A 27116-nucleotide genomic window follows, 5' to 3' on the forward strand; every position below is an offset into this window, starting at 1 on the left:
GTAAGCAGATAAATGCTTCGTGTTATTGAATTCCGCTTTTCTGTGCCACACTGCAATGTTAATAATATTTTTCTTTCTAATTTTTAAGATAATTATAATAATGATTATTATTAAAAATCAAACAGTGAAAGTAAATCTAGCAACAACGCTATGCTAACATTGTGAAATTTCGCCGCGGCACACCATTATTGGCAAATCGTGTTAGGTAATTGTATGTACCGCATCGTTTTGATTGATACTCGTGATCGTTAGTACTGCCGCTCGTTGGCAATACACACAAACGCAGACATACAGTTTTATTTGTATAAAAGTCGTATTCTTTTCTGGAATCTTTTCCGGAATCGTAACTTTTTCTGGAATCTCCTCGAGCCTATCGTTGTCAGTGCCTTATTGCCTCTTCGGCCGCTGAAAATGCCGAGAAAAAACGGGGGCGTATCGCCGATGATTACACATACCTTGATAGTGGGTTTCCGGCTCGACATATTCACCTTCGCGCTGTTTCCTCTGGTTTTCTCGAATGCGATCCATTTTCATTCGAATTTTCTCCATTATCTCACGTTCACCTTCACGTTGTTGCTTGACCTTTTCCATTCGCAGAAAGTGAATTACTTCGGCTCCCCTTGAACTGAGTTCTTGTTGAGCCAGAATCTCAATGATCAAATGGTGGAAGTAATACGACGTAAATAGGCGTTTTTGCAGTAGGAGGAATCCAAAACAGATGCCGTCCCACAGTAAACCCGCTTCGGTCGTTGGAGCGAGACATTTCTCAGGCGACACCTACGCACGCGCACGACCGAAATATGAGCAGGTTTACTTGCTTTACAGTGGAGGTAATTTACGTGGACAAGACCAATTTGACAATTATGTTTTTTAGTATCACACATAACAAATCCAATCAACAACTTACCGGAATTTTAATTACTTGTTTTGGACCAAGTTTTTTCAGGCAAGCAATGCCAAGCAGTTGTACGAGCCAGCAGGTATGATATGCCAGATCTTGTGAATATACGCATCCGAGCACCTAAAACGAAAGTCATTTGTACGTTATCTGAACGTATAGACGGTTAAACGACTCTCATTTCCTGCGTCCGTTAAGAACGCATGGCAATTTACAAGAGAAATTAGCTTATTAATCGTGTCCTATTGCTGTTGACTTCTACTTCTTTAATAGTTTAATACTTTTTTAAAAAGTTTAATACTTAAAATAACTATTTGGCACCTTGCAACTTCCTTCCGAATGTAATCCTCGCTCAAAGTAGGCAAGTTCGCAAGAGAACTCAAAACTAACCTGAAGGATGCACTTCAAAAGTATAATAGCCACGTTGAACGTAAGAAGCGAGTTCCACCAACTCAACAGCGTTTTTATCGGCTTCAGATAGAATTCGTTGCCGTTCCAGAGGAAGAAAAAGCATGCGAGTATGTAGAACAGTGCGAATAGTGAAATACGATTGGTGCCAGCCAGATACATGACAGCCAGCGTGACCCAATAGAATAGGAAGAACACGCCCGTTTTTACCCGATTGAAGTAGGCTTTGTCACCGATGAAACATGGGATGGGGTTGGGCTTCTCACCAATGAACTGGCCACGAGGATCGTATATTTCTCTATTACTACCAGCGGGATATGAAGTTCCCTCTGTTGCTTCGATGTTAAATACGACAAGCTGTGAGCACGACAGAATCAACTGGAAGCAGTCCACTGCAAAAAACGAGTAATTCATACGTATATTAGACGTACTCATCTTGACCAAGGGATGCAAACCATTAGTAGTATATGAAAATCTAATTGTATGCTCGTGCCAAATGTTGTTTGGCTATTAAACATGCCCATTCATGATTCTAGCCAACCCACCAAGAATTTTTCGATGCGCCACTCGGTTCCGATAGTCCGGTAGGAAAAGCCATTCAACGGCTTCTTTAATTTTGTCATTCTCACTGTACCATGGATATTCTGCAATACAGCATCACAAAGACAAATGCACGCAAACAGCTCGCACGTTTACTACACATTTCTGTTAGGCTTTATCCTGTCTGTTTCCGGGCCATTCATACGAGTCTGCGAAACGACCAATCTTGTAATTGACATCGTGATAGTTTATATTTTCCCTAACGAAACCCATAGGCAATTACCTAGCAAGTTCCCTTGGTCCGACCACTTCAACAACTTCTCCTAGAGGTCTAGCCATTTACCTATGCAAAGTCCTGGAGGGAGTCCTACTGAAACAAGATACTGCAATGGGATTACGATGCACAGGTAGATGATATAAAACGGCCATAGTCGGGCCAATGTGTGCCGTCGCAGAAGAAACATGCAGCACAACCAGAACGCCGTCAGCAATGCGTAGACGTCCAAGCGGATCCCAATACAGGCCACCATTGTTACAAGACACATCTCGACACCAAATTTGAAAAAAGCATAATTGATGAGGAACTTGACACAGCCGAAGAAGTCGCGGTCGGCCATGCGACGGGTAACATCTGGCCATACGACGCCCGTCGGTAGATCGGGCAGACCCCGCTGGTGGCGGTCGAAGTACTGATGGGTCTTCACCATTGCGTTAAGGGTGAACATTGTAATCAACGCAATATAGCCTTTACAATAGTCCGTTAAGTGTGATGTCTTCATAAAGCCGATCCACTCCCTGCATCGTAAAGAGAAATAATCTGTATAAAAATGGAGGAACCTGCGAGCGTATGAAATTATTACGAGGACAGAAAGCGTGTACAAGAAGTCGCACACGACTCACTAATACATTGAGTATCAGTAGTGAATCATCTTACCTGTTGTCAATAGTCTTGTTGAAAGGATATGGAAATGGACCGGTTGTATTTAAGCCGTAGACTGATTTGCACGTCGTCTCCCATCCCATGCTGTCGACAAACTTCAGTTGGTAGATCATTTTCGATACTAGAAGCACTGCGGTCCACAGTGCGCAACAGTGTACCATAAACTGGTGCAGACTCCGCAGTGGCAGAGCAATTACAATGAGCCCCATGTATAAAACGTGCATAGCGCATACATCGTAGACGCAGAGCAGGAATACAGCAAGAAACATCAGTTTGGCCATGTGAATCTCCAGCAAACGCCAGACCACGCGTTCCAACTCACTGAGGTAGGCCTTGATTTTCTCCAGCTTGAGTTTCGCAGTTAGTTGAACGTCTGTGGACGGACGACGCTCTCTCATCGATTGTATTCGAGTTCCGGCTTCTATAGCTGCTACAGTAAACGCAAGATGCCAGTGCACGGGTGTACGAGGCCGATTCTACGGTTAGAAACTAATTTTCTAAGCTCATATACTTTGCGAACAAACATATTCACACACAGCCAGTTTATCTGTCAGCCCAAGGCGTTATTATTAACTAATAACTACCTACATTTTCCGCTCTTTTTTCCACTACGCATAGTCTACTGAGCATTTACACCGGAATATAAACCGCATACGACACAGCAGTAGTCGTATCGATTGTACTGGCATAATAGGGGGCATATTTGAATGTAGGCGTCACTATATTTGGACCGACTACTCTATATACATTTCAGAGGCATTTTTTTATTCGCGACTAGTTAGGCATGTGCTGATAATGTAGCATTTTGCAATATACTAATTACATGCGTCTGTGTCGAAGAGCGATTGAAAAGCTATTTCCAGTGTAGGCGGAAACAACAGTTCACTAAAAAGATGCACTAAAACAATGCAAACGTACGACGATATACCATTTGTGACAATGAAATCATGCTATTTATTATTCAGCCTACTGATTGAGCCTTCTTATAATAAGGCTATTCTAATTTTTAGCTTACAAAGCGACATCCAAAGTCCTAATCCATCTGTCGACCTTGGCCAAGATCGTCACGGAGATGTTACAGGCTTTTATTTTATTTACCTTGTCTTTCTTGTTTCCTGTTTTCGCGCTCTTTTTCAAATCGATCCTTAGATATGACCGTATCGGGAGTTGGCGGTTGAGGACTATCTGCATTCGAGCTCACTTCAATCTGTATTCGCTCATCGATAGGCGAAACATTACTACTCGAAGCTGTTGATTCTGTGTGCGGTGCACGATCACCCCACGCTTGCATGTTGAGTCGGATAAAGTCCTTGTGAAAGTAATGTAGCTGAATGATTGTTACAATGAGAAATATTGTAGGTGTCAACAGTTTGAGCAAAAGTGAACCAGGATCCGAATCGTAGAGCTCCAGTCCAATATCTTTCTGCATCGCTCTCGAAACGTGTAGATACGTCTCCCAATAGTCGGCGAAATTCTCGAATTGATAGGTGTAGATTAGAATCAGTACCATCATTGAGTATATGATAACGGTCAATAGGAAGCCGTACATCACCTTTATCCAAATCCGATACGAAAACTGAAGCAACACAATATAAATATAAGACTTGGTTATATAAATGTATATACTAAACGTAGTATTTCCTACAAATTTGTCAGTCTTGATTAGAACGTTAGAATAAATCTGTACCACAACCCAGGTCATGCTAAGTTAATAGCAAGGGTTCAACGTCTTCTGACGAATGATACCCCCGTTGTCGTTGAACGTATGCGTTAAAAGCGACGTGATACATCATCTTCTTAGTTAATGATTTGACACCCAAACCCAACTCTGGGCCGTGGCTGGTCAAAAAAAGCTTTTCAATTCCAGAGACGAACAACTCACTGCCCACTGACCATTTTGATATATGACCTTGCCCCATTCTCGAAATTTTTAGCTCACTTGAATTCCCACTAGAAATTATTCATTGTTTCACAATTCGATCATTTCCACAAAGATATTTTCAAATGCTTAAGGAAACACTTTGATACTTACACAGAACTAAATCATTATTAAAGATATTCGTGGTAAAATTATTCGAAAAAACTACAACGCTAAATAAAACGATATTGAACATCGTCACAATACCGAGTGCAGTCGTAAGCAGTGTTTAAGTTATGGCCCATATTCAAATCCGCTATAGCAGATTCGAGCACGGATAAAACAACACCTGCAGAGAAACGCTTCAGTCAATCGCACGGTCCATGGGGCTTGACGGGGAGCAGGCGGAGTTTAAGAAGGGTCTTCGACTTAAATGTTTATTATTTATGGGCAGACCATTGGTAATGTAACGGATTTTCTCATACGGCTATTCGCTATTTTCAACAGGTGTCTATGTAACAGCTGTTTTTTACACAATTTCGACCGATAAAAAAGCTCGATTTTAAAGAGGTGAGTCATAGAAGCTCACCTACTGTTTGTTACACCTGTGGGGCGATAAACAAATCTTACATTCAAAGGCATGACGTCAGTACCTCATGAAGTCTCTTTTTAATAATAATAATGTATAATGCATAATGTAATATATCCAGCGTTCAAATATAAACCCGGTATGCACGCGTCAACATGCGCGCACGTTAAGGGCGTAACTTAAGCAGAAAAATTAAATTTATGTCGTGCACAAAAATAAGCTAAAAAAGGGATGACTGGGCCTTATTGTCTTTGAAGCTACAAAACGTACTGCCTTTGATCAGGGCCCATTGAATTGTCTTGCGGTATAATAATAATAACGACAAGATGATTCAGTGGGCATAGATCATGGAGTAACCCCGCTGAAACCGTTCGCTCCATCGACTGGCGTAACGCAGCGGAATCATTTGAGTTTTTTGCTGTTCCCGCTGCAGCTGAATGATTTCTCGTTCCATTTAAGGCTCGGCAGACTAGGAGAAAATGTTGCTTTATGCTGATTATCTTGTCATCGTTTGTAGGGGTCGGACTTAAAGCTGACTGGATAATCAAAAAGAGTGGATAAGACAGAAGAGATGAAGCTGCCTTGTCACGTGCAATATACTACACATACACGAATGATTTTGAAGTACGTAAACACCTTAAAGTGCTTGAGTGTGGCCTTGTCTTTGAACGGCTAGACCGTCGCAAAGTTTATGACGAGTAGAGAAAAGTGAGCGGTAGTTTCTTGCATGAGAATATGAGTTACCACATGACTCCTTATCAAAGGCGCTAGCCCTGTTGAGGATAGCGGTGGCCCCACCTGCTTACTATTTCATTGCTATATGTTTCATAGGAACATCCTTTTCCTAAGCAACTCGAAAGACTGGATTGTATTAAGCCTTTCTTCCTCAAGCGTGGCATGGGGCTGCATCAGTCATCGTTGACCACATACCTGTATCTTTTAGGTATTAAAGATTTAAGACTCGAATTCAAACCCCTCGCTGCTCCCGCTTATTAGAAAATTCATTAGCGCATGGAAGATAAAAATAGCGAAAATGGATTCCGATTTTTTTTCGCAATAACGATAGATAATGAGGCCTATAGGCTTAAAAACTTCTAAAGCTTTAGCACTTTACAATTTCAAATTTTGAATTTTTAATTTGTGCGTTTATAAAATACAGTTATATTTCTACAAACACCGATAAGCAAGGCTCTTCTTCTTCTATCGTAAAATTGTAATAAGCGGTGCATGTAAAACAAATGGTGACGATAATCAAGGAAAACTGATAGTTACAGGAACTATCTCTGTTATATAGGTTTTTTGCCGTAGTTTTCTGTAATTTAATTGAATTTCACGGGGAAAAGGCTGCAGAAATAGCCACTGTTTATAATTGCTATAAAGGGAGTTCATATGCTTTCAATATCCTTCAAATTTTTGAACGAAAAAAAAAACCTGGTTTGACTATTATTAGGTGAAGCCCGATGCATTTTCTTATTGTATTGTCTGTAGAAATAGTGGACCTATCTATATAGACCAAAGGCTAAATGTGCTGAGCTGTATAAAGGACAACAATAGGGCATTAGCGATGAATACTAAACAACTTCTAACAATTTCAAAACCCATGTGGAGGTGAAACTCGGTGCAAGTCTTACCCCTTATTTTTTGAAAAAAACGTTAGCCAAAAAACCCCGCTTTTACCACACGTTGAAACTACTTTTTAGAATCTAGGTTAATAAAAGCACGATATTTAGCCTAACTACATAATTTGGGGGGTAAGTAGTTAAGAAGCAGCACCAGAACAACAGTTCCCCCTTACTTTAAGTACGAAAATTTTCATAAATTGACTGACTTCTCTGCAGCACAACATCATTGCTGTCCCCTATAAGTACCACGTTGGACTAAATGTATCGTCGAGGGTATTCTAAACAGCATGCCCTCGTATTTTCCCAGCAGAACGTGCAAGCCACTCTTCTACCTTGTCTTAATTTACCTGATATACGAGTATGAAGAATAGGAACAGAACCATGTACACGATTCGGTAGAGCACCACCTGATCTCCACCGAGGGAAATAACGAACAACATTACAGCCACCACCCAAATCCAGACTCGAACCAGCAAGTTGCGACAGAATTGGCCGAGGCGCCGGATGATTTGATTGGCAGGCCCAGCTGCCAACGCTGTCGACGTTGATCCGTGCCGTCCTGGAAGTTGATCGTACAGATGCGGCTGGTCATCTTGGTTATTTTTGGCCATTGCCCTCTTGTGCTCCACATATTGGCGCAGCGTTAGCCAAAATACGACTGTATAGAGAATTTTAATACCGAGCGCGCGATAACTATTGTATCCATGCTTGACAAAGCCGACCTGGTTGAGGTTAATTTTGCCAATGTGTACCGGTAGTTCTTCATCATTGAGGTTTAGCGAATAAATAAATTGGAATAGAAGTAGGATTTCGGCGTAGATGACGAGAGCAGGTGAGTTCCGTAAGCACGCTTGCCGTGAGTTAGGCATCATCCAAAGAAGGCACGACCACAACAAAAGGACAAATGTCAGCCAGCTATGATATGTGATACTCCATGCCTGTAACAGAAAAATATATGAACAATCGTTTTCAATTTTATAAAACTCCTCTAGCCATTTTGGCGTGGCTTTATGCTGCATCTATTGAACCATTTGCCCGACAACCATAATGCTTTGGGTATTCCAGCGAGTGCATTCACTATGACATTATTTTGCAAGCGGTGGCAGAAAAAGCCCGCCAAAAATGGCGCACCAGTGATTGATACGAGTAAACCGCGCAATGGATAAGCTTGAGGCCGAGTGTAGCCAACGATAAACCAGAATAACTTTAAGTTCATCCTCCGAATACTGTCTGGTATCACGTGTAGCTCGTCAGTAAGTATTCGGCTCGAATCACCCATTTGTGCAATTCGTAGAATTGATTGGCGTCAGGTTCCAACGGTTATTAGAATAGCATCTTACCATCATTATAATCAATGTGATTACGTAGCTGCCTTTAAACAGGAATCCGACAAAATGTTGTAGAAAGGCGTACAGTTGTTTCCATTTGCCATAGCGTTGGCTACATGTTCGACTGTGTTGCGACTGCAATTGCGAAGCGTGTGAGTTATCCTGAACGGCATCGTCGTGCCCCCCAGAATACCAAAATGCAGTCCCCGGTATCGCACTCGTAGTGGGAACGCCGCTTTCAATCGCCAGCGTCCGATGCGCCGGGCTCATGCTGTCGTAATTCCTTTGTTCATTCTCGACCAACTAAAAACAAGCATACTCTTTCTTTACTTAGCCTATAATATCCGTAGATTCGCGTATCCGTCATGTATCGAAGACTCTGTCGATACTTAAATCGAACTAAGACGAGTATTATGTTTTCTATCATTTGCAAGCGTTATTCCATTCAGTGAACTTCGTAGGTAAGTACGTAGATACGATCAATAGTACATGAGAAATTATTTACGGTTCGGGACTATACGTTGAGTCTAAGGACCGCCGTTGTGCACACATATAGAACAACTCCCTAGAGTCCCGCTGCCAGCAGACAACAAGTTGTACTTACATTTGAATCGAGTCGTTCACTCTTGCGCCTACGTACGGGAGGTGAAGAGTGACTTCGTTGCGAGCCCCTCTTCGATGACTCGCTTAAACTTATGGGAAAAATGGATTGTGAACGTCGGCCGGCTGTTCGTAGTCCGCCCATAACACCGCCACCGCTCGCTGTATTCTCAGCCTCATGAGTTCTATGAGGTCTTCCTAGACGGGTCATGGTGCACGCTGAAAAGTAGAACCAAAGAACTATGAGCGGGTGCACGAACAGAGTCCAGTTGCTATCATTGAACGACAGGTCTCGAACGTCTCGATTGTCCACTGTGTCAGCCGAAGATGAATTGCACGCCGGTTTGCGCAAAGCTACGAAGCCAACTAATCTACAATAAAACAAACGGTGTATCAAGCATTAGAGGCGCATACGTTTAAATTACGAAAATAAATTATTGGATTTAATACAAAATCAGTATGTAAACTTTTCTGACTGAAGACAAACGTTTCTATGCGTGCATGTCTGTGTTTTACGATAAATCGACAAGATAGCACAATCACTGAGCAGTAAACCAAAGAGATAAGTTTGTAAGGTTTGACCAAGTTATACTAGAAACTGTGGAATTAATTTACGTACCTCGCATGCAAACTTTCAGGCGCGATAAATTCTTGCGAGTAGTCTAGCTGGTAGATGTACAAAGCGATATAGTGAAATGCGGCAAATAATACTAGTAGCGTTCGTAGTGTACGATAGCCTTCTTTAAGGGTCTTCGAACATCCCAGCCATGTTGCCACGCCGAGAAATGCTGCGCGAATCGTTCGACAAATAAATTAGCTTATTTTATAACATTTATATAATATTTATTTTAGAAACAGTTAGCTGATATACTAAGGTGACTGTTTTTCCTCAATTCCCTAAAATTTCTAACGAAAATAGGGCGGCGTCGCCAAAATGCTGCTTGTAAAAATCAGCAAGTTAATCCTTTGGAATTTTTGGCCGCATCAAAGTTAGGTCATCTCTAGGGAGGGTTGGAAGACAATATTTTTCTTTCGTGCTGCCTTATAGCACTGCGTACGAACCGATAAAGTAGACCAGCGAGAACAAGGATGCGTGCAGGATGCCGGCTGCCGCCATCGTCAACAACACAACAAGTTCTCCTAGGTAGAATAGAAACGAAGAGGTAAAGTACCGGTTTTGTCTAGTCGAACTCTGATTGGGCGAATGCGCATTGTTACGCTCCTGTAGATACTGCAAAATAAACAAAATGATTATAGACGCTAATGGAGATATTGGATCCATGCGAAAGAAAAAGTGAAACTAGGGCATCTACTGCTGAAAAATTGAATTTGCAAAAAAAATTTCAAAAAAATAGATGGTCCCAAATATAACAAATAGATATTTCTATCTACAGTGCAGCTAACTCGTTGCTATTTTGAAAATTTACCAGAATTAGTACTTCTACGATCTCGGTACAAACAATAATGCACATTTTAGCTGATAGTACTTAACGTAAGTAGTAACGATATTAGGAAAATTACAGAGAGATAACGAGCGTATCGTCCACACCTCGTGGGTTCTACCTAAAGCAAGTATTCGACTTGGTAGTTCGCTGCAGTCATTGGCAGGTATCGTGCATGTTAATTCTCAGTTGAACGGGCGCAACCCTTCGGCTTTAGATGCAATAATTGGTACATGGCTAACAAAAAAATATTTATTCTAAAGCCAAACATTTGGTGAGATTCGAACGTCGGGAAGACATACGCGGCACAATTACGAAAGCTAAAATACCACTAGTTTATATCCTGACCTGTGGGTGAGGTTTGTCGCATATGACGTAAACGAGTATGGAGAACAAGAAGACGAAAAAATCGGCTGCCACCAGGCGGACGCAGTCGATAAACGAAATACCATTGAGACGATGTAAACCAAACAATGTCAGAAGTCGTTGTTCCAATGCGCCTAAAAGCAAAACGAAAAGTGAATCAACGTCGTTGAGTTACATAAGGTCAACTTATCCAACTGAAAGTCGACTCTCTATGATCTCATCAAGGCGTACACACAACTTAGTAAGTGATTAGGAATAGGCAGTTGCCGACAGAAAGCCTTAGCTGATTAATTTTTTTTTATCCTATCATCGATTTTACTGCTCCGATTTTCGAGAGTGTTCACAGTCGTGTCAGAAGATATTTATTCAAATTATCTATCTATTGCGAGAAAACTATTATCTATTTTCCTATACTATATCATACAGTAACCCAAAGCAAATTGCTGTACTTTAACAAAGTCTAAAATACCCTTCGATAATGTTTGGTATTGCCGTTGATCAGCGACGGATGCCGAAAATGATACTTGGCGAAGACAATACTGGGTTATAAAAACATGGGCCCGCTAATACTGGAGCTTTTGTTCTATTTTGATCCAGCATCTAGCTTTTAGGACGTAAACAAACTGCGTATCGCGTTTAACCGCACACATGATATTCGTTCCAAAATCTATTTACTAAAAGCTGGTAGCCGGCTTTACTGGAGCATTACTGTTTGTATTTTTATCTGAGTAAGTTTTCAGCGGGTTAGCCTCACTTGTCAGAGTCATCGCCGCTTTACCGTTACGCCATGAAAGGCAACGAAAGGGTTACTGCAAATTGGCCTGGGTTGCAATTTATCATCCTAAGGACAAAACAAACCGTTTAATATGAATAATAGAGCAAGCGAAATCTATCATAATTTTAACTTGCATAAGTTCTAATAGTAACCAATATGTGGCAGTATAACATTCTGCAATCATTCATTTTGACGTATTATACATACAAATAAATTACAGAGATATCAATGCTTTGTCTCCTTCCTTACGCATTTAAAGCGCGCTATTAGGCAACGCTCTCAGATAGCCACTGAGGTGGCGCTGCCTTACGCTGTGCCGTTGCATTATTTACAATAAATTTTGGTTAGCCCTAATAAGCCGATCATTACATATTATATCCCATGTGTTCTGCAAGACTGCATGACCATTACCCATACACATACAAGTTATGATAATGTTATCACATAAGAATGACAAAGCTTGGTTGTGTGTGATTTTCTTTTCAGATAGTAACAATGATTGCAAAATGTCTTTAGCGCAGCCCACCCCGATTTTCTATTTTATTTATTTATGAATAAATAAGCAAAACGGAACATAAGAACAGTTTGCTGTTCTTGTATGTTTATTAGTGTGACAGAGACTCTTGTACGAATGTATGGTCCTAAAAATGCATCATTGGGATAATTGCATCGTCTCAGGAACTGTTCTTCATAAATCCATATCTCTATGTTTTACGCTAGCTTCCTGTCTAAGGCCAAAATCTAGTCCTTTTTGATAATAGGTTACGTTGTAGCCTAGATTCTGCAACCGTCAATCACTGCCCTTTTTATCTATGTCATCGCCAGAATTATCATAGGATAACTCAAGGCTTTCGTTATGCGTTTGCACTCATAGCGATATAAGCGCTCTAGCGACCTAACCAAATGGCTTTGCACTAAAAGGGCAAAGACTGCATACTCTAATAGATTTCACAATGCCCCGTACTTATTCACTCGATGAATTTGCCATTTATAATTTGACTTAGCGTGTTGACTTAAATAAACGGACTTGAAATACATTTCAACTTACGTTTTCGACAGTACCGGTAGCTCTAGGACAACAAATACGAGGACAAGAAAGACAGTGCCAATCGTGACCATAGGCAAGATAAATAGCCCAAAGTCTATTTACCTTGCCCAGAGTCCTATTCTATCATCGACCTAACCCATTTCGCGTATGGCCCACAAAATGTTCTTCAGTTTCAGCAGGTGTTCTATTTACGAGTAAAGCGGTCACACTGGCCTGCGATAGAGCGTTGTCGTTGTTGTCCCCTTGGCCAGTTCTTCACCCGTTACCACTCAGTAGTAATAATTTGATTGAATCCAAGATAGGTATGGAACGAGAGGGTGTTTGAATTTCAACCGCAGAGGCAGTCTGGTGGCCGGACGACTCGTAATCATTCAGGCGACTGCCTCTCGTCCTTAGTTTCTCGTCTGTAGTCAGAACCTGAGAGGTTTCGCCGTCCCTCCGTCCCCTGGCCGTAAACTTCTTGCTAGTCCGACTATTGTAGTCGTCTTTCGCTTGCCTTGCTGTTATCCTTTCGGCTGCATAATGCAGCACACTGTGGCTGATAATGTAGCATTAGTAGGATAAAGGCATCTGTTAGCGATTATTTATTTATCTAATGCAAAACGTAATAAAAAGCAGCACGACGTCGAGAAAACTGACATCACATATTAATTTACCTGCTAAGCAGAAAAATATATGCCTACAAATTGTGCCTCTCGTCCGAAGCTAGCGTAAACAAACACTTTTTCTTACGATAATAAACGCGCCCGCGCTAAGGAACACGAGAATATCAATACGCCTTCCTGCGTCTGGTTCTCCATACGATGAAACTTTGAAACGTAAATATATTGAATCGGCCTACTGTCCAGTACGTTGGCAACTTACCATATTTTGGGAACTTAACTACAGCCATAAGGAGCAATAGGTTTTACAAGTTTTTTTTTTTTCTATATTCAACTATATAGTGTTTTTAGAGTACCGCTTAAGCCTAGTGAGTTTTAGTACACATTTATTAAACCCAACAGAGGTATACACTCTGACGCGTCATGATTAGTGTAGTGAAAATGCCTGAGTAACTAATATTGTCATCGTAGTCACTCGCACGACTGCGTTAAAACGAGTTTTGAGAACTTCTAAGCTAAAGTTTATAGAGGTGCTTGTGGGAACTCTAACAATTAATGTATTTTAATCTATTTAATTTAAGTTCAACTCGTTCAGTAAAGACGCTAATGTCATTTGCATTCTAAATGTGACTCGGCATTGCACCGTGTTTTCCTTTCGTTCTTACTTAACTTAAGTGCCCTGAGGCAAACAACTTCGCTGCATATGTTAAAACGAAGATGAAACAATCATGAAGAGAACGAGTATTAATGAACCGATAAATTCGACACCTTCATGCCTTAAAAAACATTAATACTGGAAAATTATCATAAATGCAACGATTTAGCACTTTCGCTTGTACCAATAGCATCGTCAGTGTTTATTTTGCCGGTCTCTGTCCAACCTCGAGCGGCCCACTACTCAAAGTACAACTCCTTCCATATCAAAGGAGGTCGTACATTTCTCTCAGACGTCCCATCGAAACGCGTCACCTTTCCGGTGAAATGCGATACGGCACTAATGGACATGCGACAAAGGAATAAAGACCTAACACACCGAAAGTGTCCTGTAATAGGTACGATTAAAACGGTCGTTCTTTTCCGCAGTGCAAAGTAATACGCGGCCACGTTTATCTACAACACTACGTTGCGTTGATCTCCTCCATTGAATAAATATTCGTCAATGGCTGTCAGCTTCCCCTTAGCTCCCTACCACCTAAACATTTCTATTCGTCAGTTTGGTACGTACCAAAAAAATTTCAAGCGTCCATGACTGCCGCGAATTTGAAGATACATTGCCTCTGTTCTACGTGTTTCCCAAGCACGTAGCGCCATACCACAATTGCCTACACTGTTAATGAACGAACGGACTGATATTGTTCCTAGTAGGATATAATCATTGTTTTTCTTTTCTGTCACGCCGTTCTACGTCTTGCATAAGAGGATTAACTATGTAGCAGTCTTCAGCCAGTGGTCATTGTATGCACATGCGTAAAATATTTATTCGATATCATTCAGACGTTGCCCCCTATGAACACATAGAGCGGCGCGTCATCTTACTTCTCTCTTCAACCTTGCGCTATTCGCCCAGATGCACACCATTTGACGTTTACATTTCTAACTCTAGTACATTTCTGATTACCTAGCTGACGCGAACGAACAGACGCGTCCGTAATATGCAAGTTACTTTCATAGGATAACTGAACTTTCGTTTCACTGATCCTTATCCTAACGTCTTGAATCAAAAGCAACAAGCAAACAAATAGTCGAAGTTAGCTTCATACGGGTAGACAGGTGTGCGGAATCCGTAACTAGGCAGGAACCGTTCATTGACTTCTCACTGCTAGTGTGTATTTATCGTTGATCAATCTACGACGGATTTATTATATAAAATAATTTGCAAATTTCACTGCTACGATCTTGGTCTCGGATAGTTAAACTTACAGTCGCTAGGTGGCGGGTCATCATAGGAATTGATTGAGAAGAGGACCGCCTGGTAGACGATGTGCGCCGCGCAGAAAACAGACGATACGCTCACCAGTGTTATCAGGTAGTATTTCGTTCGGCCTGCGGAGATGGTACGAGGCAGAGAATGTAATCTACGTATTGGGGATTCCAGTCACGTAAAAATATATATATATATATATATATGGGATTATTCGCTACATCTACAACTGGGTAGAATAGTTTGTTCATGAATTGTATTTGATTAACTGTCCATTCTGAGAGTTCGAGCTAATTTCAGCTTATCTACGTCCCAGTTCGGAATGGACAACTATTTAAGTTATGACATCCGTGCATATTGGCGCCATACATAGATTTTGTTCAAGCTGACATCAATCAATGTAAATAAGAAAACAACTTACGAGAAAGTGGAGCATTTCTAGAAGGTCCCGAAAGGAGTGGCGATATAAGTAGAAAAATTAAATAAGCGAATGAAAGCGCATTGTAACGAAATAATGTCGCTGAAATATAGAAAAAAAAAAAACAAATATATTAGTATCACTAAAATTGCTATCCCTCATCCAGCTGTCAATACAGAGACGATTTTAATTAAATATCCCTTTAAAAGAAAGTTGTCTATATTTTTTTTTCTATAAACCGTTAGTTATCATGTTTATTGTCTTATTATCTAACAGGAATAGGTAGATCTAACGAATATTTATGAGAAAGAAGACAAATTTTGATTCGAATCCTACAAAGACGAAAGCCAACCAGTAGATGAATTTGTCATATATATATATATATATATAGTGTTGCTTTTCAGCACGGCATCATAGTTGCAGCCGTCACTTGAGCATTCAGTTATTCGATGAATACTAAAACGCTCATAAAACAAACCTAGTATTATATATATATCTGCTATTGAGGTCCTTTCCTCAGGGGTAGCCTTGTTGTCGCCCCAGTGCAAGGACTTACAGTGTTTCGTTTTCCTTTTTCTTGCGGCAACAGCAGTAGCGGGGACTTATCGGCTACCTCTTCGTTCGTCAGCAACATTAGTAGGTTCATAGTCTGTAGCCCGTAAAGCACGGCAGCAGGCCCACGGTTGGCCCTTACGGCAACATACTCACGCTGGGTGGCACACCCTTTCCAAATTCAATGTCGTACCTACCCATCCACCCACGCACGCTTGCTGATGACCTACTGACATGCCTTCTCCATCGCAGACTTGGCCCTGCTGGCCGGCTGCTTGGCAAACCCGCTGTATAAAGGTCCGCTGCTTTTTGCTAGTACTGCTAGACCATGCTTCTAGGTAAAGATTCGGCCTTATGCCAACGCTGGTCCGAGTCCATACTCGGTAGGCTCACTTCTTTAAGTATCCGTACTTGCTCAACGTAGGAGGCCTGCTGACCCTGCACGATCCTCAGGAATACTCATCTAAACAGGAGGTTGAGGATGCATCGTCCGGAGGCCCCAAGGTTGCCTCCGCCCACGCCGCCGACGAGAAGTTTGGGGGGCAAGCTCCAGCAACACAGTAGCAACAGCAGCGGTAGGGCTATGGGCGCGGCCTTTACAGCGGAAAGCTCGCAATGAAATGACGAATGAGACTCTGTTTTTTTTTTATCTTACTTTTGGATTGAGCAGCCTCAAGGTTAATGGAGATACAGAGGCTGAGGGCATAGTCATGGATAGCTCATTGGTGGAATAAGCTTCTTTTTGCATAAAGTATTATTATTAGAATTTCCGGAGTTATTTAACCGGTCGAGAAAGCTGAATGACTTCCAAACTATTTGCCATTGATAATTTAGTAAATATTTAAATTAAGTTTCCGTCTATCACGGTTCTAAGCTAATTGAGTGTTATCACTGAATTATATCACTTAGTGCTGGGAATCAACTTTCAGTTATTATTATGTCTATCCAACTCTTGAAAATGAAACGCCAGTGGTATGTATCGCACGTATGTTAGTAAAGACAATGGGCAGAAAAGACATTACCTGTGTAATCATTTTAAGGACTAATTTGAGAGCTCGAGAACCACAGACGATGGAACTAAACCCCAGGACTTCAAATGGAAAGACCAGTTGCGGTCATAACGGAAGCTTTTGAAGAAAAAAGAGCACGAATGATGCGCTCTTTGACGACTTAACGTGGGGTCTTTGAAAGTGCATGTTGCGAAATCATAACAAAAACGCGGAAAGAAACACACGAACATAAACAACAGGTTCTTCACGAGCTAAGTTCAAAAAAAAAAAGGTTTTTGTAAAAAGTATTTGCGTTTTTATTAGCAACAAAAATCCCGTTATGACCTAAATCGGCCCATAGACGAGATAGAGAAGCATAAGGCGAGTGACATCAAATAGCCTGGAACGTTTACTCTCACGATATATCACCCGAAAGCAAAATAATCGATAACAAAAGTAATCAAAATTGCAGCTATTAAGAATTTTCCAACTCGTTCGTTTCAAAATTTAAATCCCTTTTGGGTCTAAACTTCAAATAGGCTTCGCTAAATAACCTGGGACAATTTTATATAATTACTATTATATAGCATACTGCATGTAGTTTCGCTGGACAACACGCAGACGATAATAGCGATGCTTTAAGGCTATAGTTATTATAGAACTTTATTAATAACTAAACTTACGTGTTCGTTAATTAGCGCTTAAATAAATAAATTGAATATATAAGATTCAGTTTATACTAGGTTTTGACGGATTCGCGATGGTCAGACAACGGGATTGCTATTACCTGAGCTTATTCTTTGCTCTACAGACATCAGCGAAGTTCTTGTAGAAAGGTCAGAAACTGTGTCATTGATCTCACGGCAACCACTCGGTGCAGCTGCTCCAGATAGGCTTTTCTGTTTATTATCAGTAGATAGAGCAGTAGGACGTCAAGTGGGCAATGCCTCAAAATGTAATCACACCCAGTCTATTTTTTCTATTTTGCGGCTGATTTACTTCAAAACGATAATACTTTTATACTGCTGTATACATAGATGCAATTGCCCTTTGGCAACAAAAAAAACTTGAAAAAAAAACGTAATTTTTTTTTCACCATAGACAACTATAGTCGTAATTAAACCTCTGATACAGAGATACTATACGAATTGCTCACATGGAACAACCATACAAGGAACTATATTTTCATTGAGATGACTGCCTCCTAAAATACCTTATTACATTTTTCATGCGTACGGACATTTGTATTTTACCCCAGTTTCTTTTATGATCGTTCGAATGTACGCAGCTAACAGCATTTATAAACCCAGTTGGAAGTATGAGTTTTTCATTGGGTCTATATAGCTCCCTTAATTGGATCCGACAAACATCGAAGTCTTCCACTAAACGTCGCATCCCAGGTAGGAACGCAATGGAAATATTGTCTTTCTTTCTTAGGGAAAAAAAGCGAAAATACTACACAGCCGCATATATTACTAATGCAGACGTCCATAAGGTCGGCACGTTGTGTCTGCTTTGCCTAGTTCCCGTCCTACTGCAGCGACGAACGCTGTCTGCTCTAACAAAGCCTTTTAGCCATATATCAATGCATAAGTCGTCTAGGTCTTCTAGCCATAACTATATGCACAAAAGCGACTGTCAGCCATGCTGATCCAATAGCCACTAGCATTAGGCCTGCCCAGCGACAAAATGAATGCATGTGTATTCCATGTCGATCAAAGAGTTAAACACTGGCTAGCCTCCTTACACTAAAGCAGATTTATCAGAACACTCTTGCCTTGTCCAACGATATTTCTCAGCAAGAAGCTTAAGAAGGGAAATCTGTATGTGCTTTTGATGTGCGTGCCAAAGCAGCAGCCTGTTCCAATAAACGATCTCGCGCCTCAGTCCACCTATTCACACCCCAGTAACTAACTGCACGCAGAGGAACGGGGATTGACTTCACGACACACTCGTGAACGGACCAGTCAAAACATGAGAACGGAACGTTAAGGCCAAATGATGATATGAAAGCACCATGAACCGAATTTGAGCATTGCTCGCCACGTTACAACGGAAATTCTGTTGCCGGAGATCTCCCTTACTGTCCAGTTAATAACTAGTTGCTTACTATAAACTATGTCACTAGCCGGCTTTAATGGGTAAAAGGACCCACAATGGAATCGATTTCACGTGTCAAGCCTTACATGCCCATCGGTTGCATCGAAGTGCTCTTGTTTGTGTTTAATGAATACACATTAGATCATTCTATGTAGCAATTGTATGCTCAAACATAGTGGTAGGTCATACCCTCGGATCCGCTATTTAGTAAAGACTTTGAGAAGGAAAAGAGCATTTTGGAATAATTCCTTTACATCCTAATCTATTAGTTAATAAAAATATATGCTTTCTATAAAGCTTGCGCGATTCTTACCACCAAGTACCACAACTGGCAGTCCAATTCTGAACAGAATGGACGCCACGAGGGCGTTGACCATCGCGGCGGCAGCGTGATGATGGTTGTTAAGCAAATGTCTCGGTTGCACTGCGTGGTGGGGCAATTACGATGTTTCCCGGAAGCATCCGGTGCCGCCGCCTCTGGGGCTTCTGCCCACCTAGCCTCCCGGTTGCCCCCGGCCCGGCCCGCTTTGTACGCTTGCTGCAATCGAAACGATTAACAAATATGTTAGATTAATTTAATACTGTTTACATTAAAATATTCATCATCAATAGATTTCCAACAGAGAATTCTAAATTAAAACAGGTTTACCATTCCCCTTAATTGGGCATCGTCTGTACGATTTTTGCGCATTAGGAAATAAATGCTGACGTTCATTACTATTATTTGTATCAACAACACAACTTAGCTTTTCCTGATAAAACGCTACCAATTTCAACTCGAGGGATTCGAGCGATTGGGCACGAACCATGTATGGTCACTGTAAGCGTTGGTAAACGTCTGATGACTTTTTTCAAATCGAAGGCGTGGTCTGGGTGGCTAATGCACATATTTTTGAGTAAGTTGCCATAGTAACTGTGACCAGATAGCATATTGCAGCGTCGGCAAAATTAACCAACAAAAATTAAAAGCCAACGAAATAGAAAAAAAATATCGTTACCGTACTTGTATACCGCTCCTTAGTTTTTCTGTGGAAATGTCAGTACTACACACCCCTGGTTAGACTTTTTGTGGGGACAAGTTCTTCATGCAGTATCTAAAAGAAATGGTTCTAAGGACTTGTTTATATAGAGACAATAGCTAGGAGAGGTAAAAAAAGGAATACACACAATATATAAATAATCCTTAGAAATTTATAGTTGTGCATCTGGCAAACTTCAGCCAGAACATCAACTATAAAACTAAAAACGAAACGCAATACATCATACATGAATAGATGCCCGGAATGGTTTGTTTACAGACCGTTTTTCCCTGCACCACCTCTAAAGCTTTCAGAAACTTTAGCCATGCACGAATTCGTTCGAAGATTATATCCGTATACCTAACGATCGTGCTGATAGTGATGTCCTTTGTCATTAGCTGTTGCATTTTTGTAATAACTTTGTCGCAATTTTCCCTCGATAACTATGAGGATTTACGGATCCTAGTCAACGCTTATTCGTCGTCAAAGGTAACCATAAAACTACAGTGTTTTGCCTTTGACCTAGCAACGAAAATATATTCTGAACGCATCATCAAAAGCTTTCCGGTGTATATCGCTAAATTACCAGGTTCGTAAGGTCAGGCGTTTACCAAGCAGACATTCGTCCAATAAGGCCACCCTCGAGTTCTCCTACCCTTGGCAGCCTAGTTAAAAAAACATGTTCTTTACTTGAATGCTTAAACGCATAGAAAATAGTAATGACTGTTAAAAGGAAAAACCTTCCTTCCTTCCTTTTTCCACGATCCGTACGTGTCTGGCCCATTGAAATACAACTAGTCCTGGTGCACACCGGTCGACAGCGAAGTGAGATCACGCAACGATTTCTATATAGACGCTTGATGGGGATGTTTTAGATTCGGTATATTCCCAACTCAGTGTTTAATTTCGCTTATACTTTTTGCTCGGCGCGTCTTGAGAGTAAATACAGAGGTCGAGTTTGTAGCGTGCGTACAAAACAAAATGGCAGAGTTAATAATTAATCTATTGTCTTCAAACACATATCGTAAATTCGGTGAGCATTCATATATTCGTAGTGATGTGTATGGCACCAAAATCAATACTGCCAAATCAAGTTAGTATTAAAGACAATCGTGAATTGATGAGAAAAATAGTCAACTTCTACAGTAACTATATAATTTTTAAGCCAAACAATCTATTACTATCCAAGAGAAATTAATTTGTTCTTTCTAGTTGAGTAGGACTCTGCGGAGGACTAGAAACTTTTTCGAATATTAGTTATTTGGCAAGTTAATTATAAGTCAGTATAAAAGTCCCAAACAGCACTTTGGCGGAACACCTTGTGTAACGGACCTAAGTGTTTTCGAATCCCTGCGTTGTGTGTCAAAAACCACTGCGAATGAGATGTCGTGTAAACCGTACATAATCGAAATTGAAAAACATTACGGCCGTGTACAATAACAATAGTTCAGGATAAGTTTAACATCATTCAGGAGTTCCGCAAAAGATTAAACCCTTAACTCATCAGCTCGTCTTTAGGTACCTTCTGGGGTGAATGCTAAGCATAATGTAACGTGTACGTATAGATGAAATGTACTGTTGCATGATCTGTACGTCTAAAATCGCGTCAAAATTACTTAACCAGCTTGACGATCCATAGGAACTCTGCCTCCTTTGTCAAATAGGGAAGCACAAGGCCATCACAAAGCAGGAAAGCGTAGCAACCGGTGACAGTTTTCGAAGAAGTCTGTTCTCTACTTTGTTTCCTTCACAAACAGTCTTTTATGAGAGGACACCACCAGCGGCATCTGAAGTAAAGAAGCCGCATCGGATTTGACTACCGAATGCGACAAAAAATTCATTTAACAATGCGGGCAACTCATTTAGCGACTATATTTACTGTTCTCCAATGGCAACCTGTACCCTCTCAAATAAACGTTTGATCAAGGTAAGGCATATTTTCTTTGATATGGGTACCACATGCTGCCCTATCTAAGGTCGGAACCTTACAGGATATATCGATTGTATCCCGTTACTGCTAGCATCGTTCGAACACCTGATATTCACCAATCTCGTCAAAATCGATACGTCTACCTATGACTTCGACTGAAAACAGTCATCGACAATCCTAGACGCTACTAGCACCCGACATTCAGGTATAAAAATCCTGTTTAACCTTACAATGTTTTCCGAGAACAAACAACTATCGTTCTTAGATGAACGCTTTCAATGGCCGATTGTTATGAGTAAGATTAGAAGTGTTTAGATTTCATGCCGAACGGGCCAATTGACAGACTTAGGACACGATGGTTCGCTAGTCGTGCGACGCTATTCGAAATATCGCTAGGAACGCCTGGATCCAAATGTAACAGCATCAACTAAAGCGCCTTATCCTAAAGCTGCAGTTCGTCGCTTATCGCTATAACCAGACGACTATAGATGGATCGCGAAAAGAGCTACGGATACGCGTTTGGCTGACGCGTCATAGTTGACGTCTAAACACCTACAGCAATACCGATCATTCATTGCAGCGATCAGCGCAGAATCACTGACTGCACGGTATCCGCGACAAATTACTTCTAAGAAATTCACAAATTGCCAAATATTTGCATAATCTTATTACCTACTTTTTTAGAAATAATCAAAGTTGTGGTGGCAAATTCGATAAACATGACCTTCTATTTTTCATAAGCTGCACATAAGATGTAGAAACTAAATCTTTTTGTTCATTTGTTTCGAAATAATTCGAGGGATCCAGCGGATTACAATGTAAGACTGTAGGGGCCGAATTATTTAGAATCATGACGAAAGAGACCAAGGGCAGTATCACTAGACCGAAAACTTAGCATATCATAACTTGTCTTCCTTATTATCGTACGCCTATTCTTCTCTATCTCTCAAAACTTCTGTTTCAGAAGAACGTTATTTGCGTTTCAAGCCAGACTATGCAGCCATTGGTATCATTACACTCATGTCACACGACCGTTCTGGTTAGTTTTTAGAGATTTCGCTTTTTATGCTTCTTAGCTGAAGTGCTTTCGACGATTTTCACTAACTTATCGTATGAAATACTGGTGTCGACGTGTATAACGCAATGATCCACAGGTTATAAGGTATCATCAGATTTGGCTTTAGTCAATTCAGTAAAGAGGCTTGTAGTACTACTTTACGCCATTTCAAATAGGAGGTTTAAATGAGTACATTTGGTTTATGTATTATAGGCTAAAACCTCTCTTCGAGAAACTCGTTCTTCATAACGTTCGGGTGAGTACCAGCGTCCTTATCGAAATTTATAGTTCGATATCGACTCATGATTTAATCTTCTAGAACAAATCTTCTAAGAACATTATGAGATTTTTCGATTCACCTTTGCATGAAGGCAAGATTACTTAAGGTTTTTGGAAACGTTGCAAGTAAACATAACAAGTTCACGGTTTTTTTGTTGACCTAACGTATTTCCGAACGCCAAATCGTTTGCATCTTAGACCTGTGTCTACACAAAATTAATCATTCTAAATGGCATCATATACGGAATTGATATAAAAAGAGAAACAATTAGTTTCTGTATTTCACTGAATCGTGCTGACTGGTGACCTTACAAAATATTTTTTAAGACCTAAGACGTTTCCATGGCCTTTTGTTTTCTGGTCGGAGGAAATTAGAATTAATATGACCTGAGGGGCTAGCCAAAACCTCTTAATAGTGACAATACAACAATTTAAAATAATTTTGTATTTATTATAAACACTTTTCTCCCGTACGCGTTACGAATGTATCACATTTAAGGTTAAATAGCAACGGAGCCCGTTGCTACTTAACCTTCACATGTGATAAACAAACGTCGCTCGGTTCCTCTGAAAAACACTGTGAAACGTTCTTCTTTGTAGATGCAATTTGGCACCAAGAAATCTCGTTGACCATCGAATCTTACCTGATACACCATTATTTTAGATGGTGATACGTCGTAAAAAGAAAGACGCTTTACTTATGAGCATGCGTCTTCTGCAATATCGCCTTTTAACTTGGTCACTATATTAAGACTCATTAAGATGCGACTGCGTATCTACAGCGATACTCAAACGCAGCTAGTTTTGCACTTTCGCAGTCGGGCTTCATGAGGTAAGCCTTGAGAATTATATTAATTGAGTAGCTCACTGATTGAGCCGGCTGGTCGATGTGAAATGTTACACGGAAGTAACAAAGTAACGGAAGCCTGCTTTGTGCAAGAACAGTTATCTGGTAGGGGCAATTCTAAAATGATGCCGTCAAAAAAAAAACTGGATGTATTTAGAGACATTTTTTTTTTTCTTTTTATCAAAAACGTTATAACTTCAACATTTTACTTAAATTCAACATTAATAAAATGGGCTCGCTTGCTTTTCTGTGCGGCAGTTAACCGCTTCATCCACTTTTTTCACATATATCTGGCCCTATCTTGAAAATGGCGTTACGTATGCTACGCTTAAGTTTGTCAGCCATATGTGGATTTTCATAATACACCTTTGCTTTCTAGCTAGCCCTGTAAAGAAGTCAAGAGGAATCAAGATATCCCGGGTATTTTCGGCTTACCTTATCTTAAGGATGTTATATTTGAATAATCATTAACGTCTACAATGTTCGTAATAAAGAAAGATCTGTGTAACTACATTCACTTCTTTGGTGTTATTTTGAAGTTCATAGCAGTTCCCAGTGTCACCGATGTGGAATATGGCTCCTGAACCTTCCCTGGCAGCGCTTTCCGTAGTCACCGTTGGGGTGAGTTCAACACAGAATTAAAGTGGCCCAGTATTACCTCTCGTGACCATCAGGGAACGTCCTGACGTACTACGTAGAACTAACGTATTAGCTCGCGGTGGGCCATCATTATTTTGCATTCCTCTACCTGTGCCTTGTGCCTTCTATACGTCCAGTCGCTTGCCTGACTGCCATATTCGATAGTCTTTAGCGCTACGATAATCTCATCACAGAAGTCTCTACTAATTTTGTTAGCAGGTCTGTAGACATTGGATCCTTTCGCGAAACAAAGCTCAAAAGGTTTACATCCATGAAGTGAAGCGACCAAAATCACTGCAGATGCATCTGTCAAACAGCTTTAATCGACGTTACGACAAACTTAACAAAAGAAGCAGCTTTAAAGCATGCTATAACCACAATATGCGCAGATTCAGCACCTCTTTGGAATAGCGAAGACACTCGTCGGCTTCTATTGAATATCATCGTAGAGGGAATTCTGTGTCGTACTGTTGTATCTTTGCCATAAATTTATCAAGCAACACCAGATGTAAGGCCGGCGCAATGGCCGGGACGGTGGTTATACGTAACGTAAGAACTGAAAAGGCCTTCAGTAATGAAGAAGGGTGAGCGGAACAACGTTAGTCGCATGTTGATATTTCAATGCGTTAGTGCAAAAGATGTAATGTTATATCTTTCATCAGAATAGGAAAAAGACTAGTGATTACGAAAACCATTTACTCAATAGAGAACAAAAGTTCTGTGAACTGCAAATGAACGTATAATGACTTGCATCGCTAAAATGAACAATAAGCTGAAAGGATCCATCGCAGTTTGACGACTCCTTCGTTCTCAGTAGACCCATCAGTTTTTATTGGTTAGCTTCAAGCTAAAGGAACGACGAAACTCTGTTTTCTGCTATTCTGTTTTATTATTAATGTACAAAACATCGACAAATGCATGTCACTGAATGAGGACGTAAGCGGAAAAAGTATCGAAATCGTGTTGCAATTTACCTTGCAAAAAGAAGTGCGTTAACTGATGAAGTGCGCATTGCATCGTATGTGACTCAGATACTACTGGACTGTGTGATTGGCGAACACTATCGCATGCTAGGCAAACATCAATTACTTACAATGTTGCAGACTATCTAACAGTGACTTGACAGCAGGAATCGGGCGAGGACCTATTTGCTAGTATCCGTCCTCCTCAAACCACCGTAGTTATGGCAGGTTACACAACAATAGAGCCATGCATGACAAATTCGTCATTTGCAGATGCGAATTTAGTAAGGCGGGTCTTTCATTTCAGTTTCTATGTAAATCTGAAGCTTCAAGATCAAGCAAACGTATTCACTCCGATCGTTTAGTTGAATATTGTCATCTCGATGAATATACGTTGGCCCTCGTTCGCTTCGTTATCGGGTTCCAGTCAACCAGCCAACAAGTCAGTCTGCGTATCCTCTGCGCGCACAGTATCAGAGCATCACACGATCCACGCTCGAAAGATTCCTGAATAACTCTGTGCTTCCTTCTTGTCAATGCACTTTGTCGGTTTTTTTCGTAGCAGTAACGCATGCGCCGATGGGACATAGAACGTATCCTAGAACATGCGCTCAGCAATAACGTCAACAGCAGCACAACACAGTGCCGCTTGTTTAAAACACGATGCGACGGGGGACAAGAAAGATTTGATTTCCTTCGGTGCCCAACGCCGACCCTGTGGACTCAGCTGTACTGCGCAAATGAAGCACCGACCTACCACTCCTACCCGCTAAACGTTGCTTCTGCAATCCTAAAAGTTTGCTAGCGTGATAGCTCTCGCGGCTGTTGTCGTTTGGTTGACGCTGCTCCATGAGTGACTAGTACTGCTGCTGCTGCTGCTGCTGCTGCTTCTATGGTATTGCGCATTTAACGTAACCGAAAATGCATTTTGCCGCAGACCGCCGACACTAGAGGTTTGGGAACATCCAGCAGCTAACTATAGATAACTTGTTGACAGTGATTGTTTACCAAATGTGGAATGATTGCTTAGAAGTATTTCTTGAACACAGGCACTAACAATACCAGTTCCAGCATAAGTTCATTCCTCCTAAGTTCAACGAAGCGTTGAAAAATTTAAACTCATACTATTTTTAGACAATAACAAGAGCGTTTTCTCAAAAAGACAGTTCGTACCAATTTTTGTTGCCAAAAAATTAAATGTACCTATAGAGAGCAACTTGTGTTTTCGTCAGCTTGTTCAAGAGAGTTATTATCTAACCTGAGACTCAAGTATATCGAACTTCGAAGTCAGACTTAACTTCGAAGGGCTTATCGAATTGACTGATCGAGTAATATTATTAAACTACAATCAATAGCTGTTTTTTGACACATTCGTAACACTTTGTTT

General features: G+C 40.7%; 1 protein-coding gene and 1 long non-coding RNA gene across 5 annotated transcripts in view; one reads left to right on the top strand and one right to left on the bottom strand.

Moving 5' to 3' along the window:
• Piezo (piezo type mechanosensitive ion channel component) overlaps positions 1-27116 on the bottom strand; it is a 52720-nt gene that overhangs the window by 13024 nt on the left and 12580 nt on the right. For 3 of the 4 annotated variants that reach the window (XM_022830086.2, XM_022830085.2, XM_022830081.2), the window contains exons 2-17: positions 19310-19534; positions 15359-15457; positions 14937-15059; positions 10574-10725; positions 9846-10014; positions 9403-9571; positions 8788-9154; positions 8196-8486; positions 7203-7793; positions 3885-4362; positions 2781-3216; positions 2190-2641; positions 1852-1950; positions 1289-1698; positions 908-1021; positions 456-777 (exon numbers count right to left, since the gene is read on the bottom strand). In XM_022830086.2, the coding sequence (XP_022685821.1) occupies positions 456-777; positions 908-1021; positions 1289-1698; positions 1852-1950; positions 2190-2641; positions 2781-3216; positions 3885-4362; positions 7203-7793; positions 8196-8486; positions 8788-9154; positions 9403-9571; positions 9846-10014; positions 10574-10725; positions 14937-15059; positions 15359-15457; positions 19310-19373 (4336 nt within the window). In that variant the 5' untranslated portion in view covers positions 19374-19534. The remainder of the gene's footprint in view (positions 1-455; positions 778-907; positions 1022-1288; positions 1699-1851; positions 1951-2189; positions 2642-2780; positions 3217-3884; positions 4363-7202; positions 7794-8195; positions 8487-8787; positions 9155-9402; positions 9572-9845; positions 10015-10573; positions 10726-14936; positions 15060-15358; positions 15458-19309; positions 19535-27116) is intronic. The other variant, XM_022830083.2, reaches the window with a different exon arrangement.
• Positions 23759-24643, top strand: LOC147753743 (uncharacterized). Its single transcript, XR_015310210.1, has 2 exons — positions 23759-24113; positions 24508-24643. It is a non-coding gene; the product is annotated as an uncharacterized LOC147753743 (long non-coding RNA).

The sequence above is a fragment of the Varroa jacobsoni genome, unplaced genomic scaffold (genome assembly GCF_002532875.2).
Source record: "Varroa jacobsoni isolate VJ856 unplaced genomic scaffold, vjacob_1.0 scaffold_253, whole genome shotgun sequence".
Classification (NCBI taxonomy): Eukaryota; Metazoa; Arthropoda; class Arachnida; order Mesostigmata; family Varroidae; genus Varroa; species Varroa jacobsoni.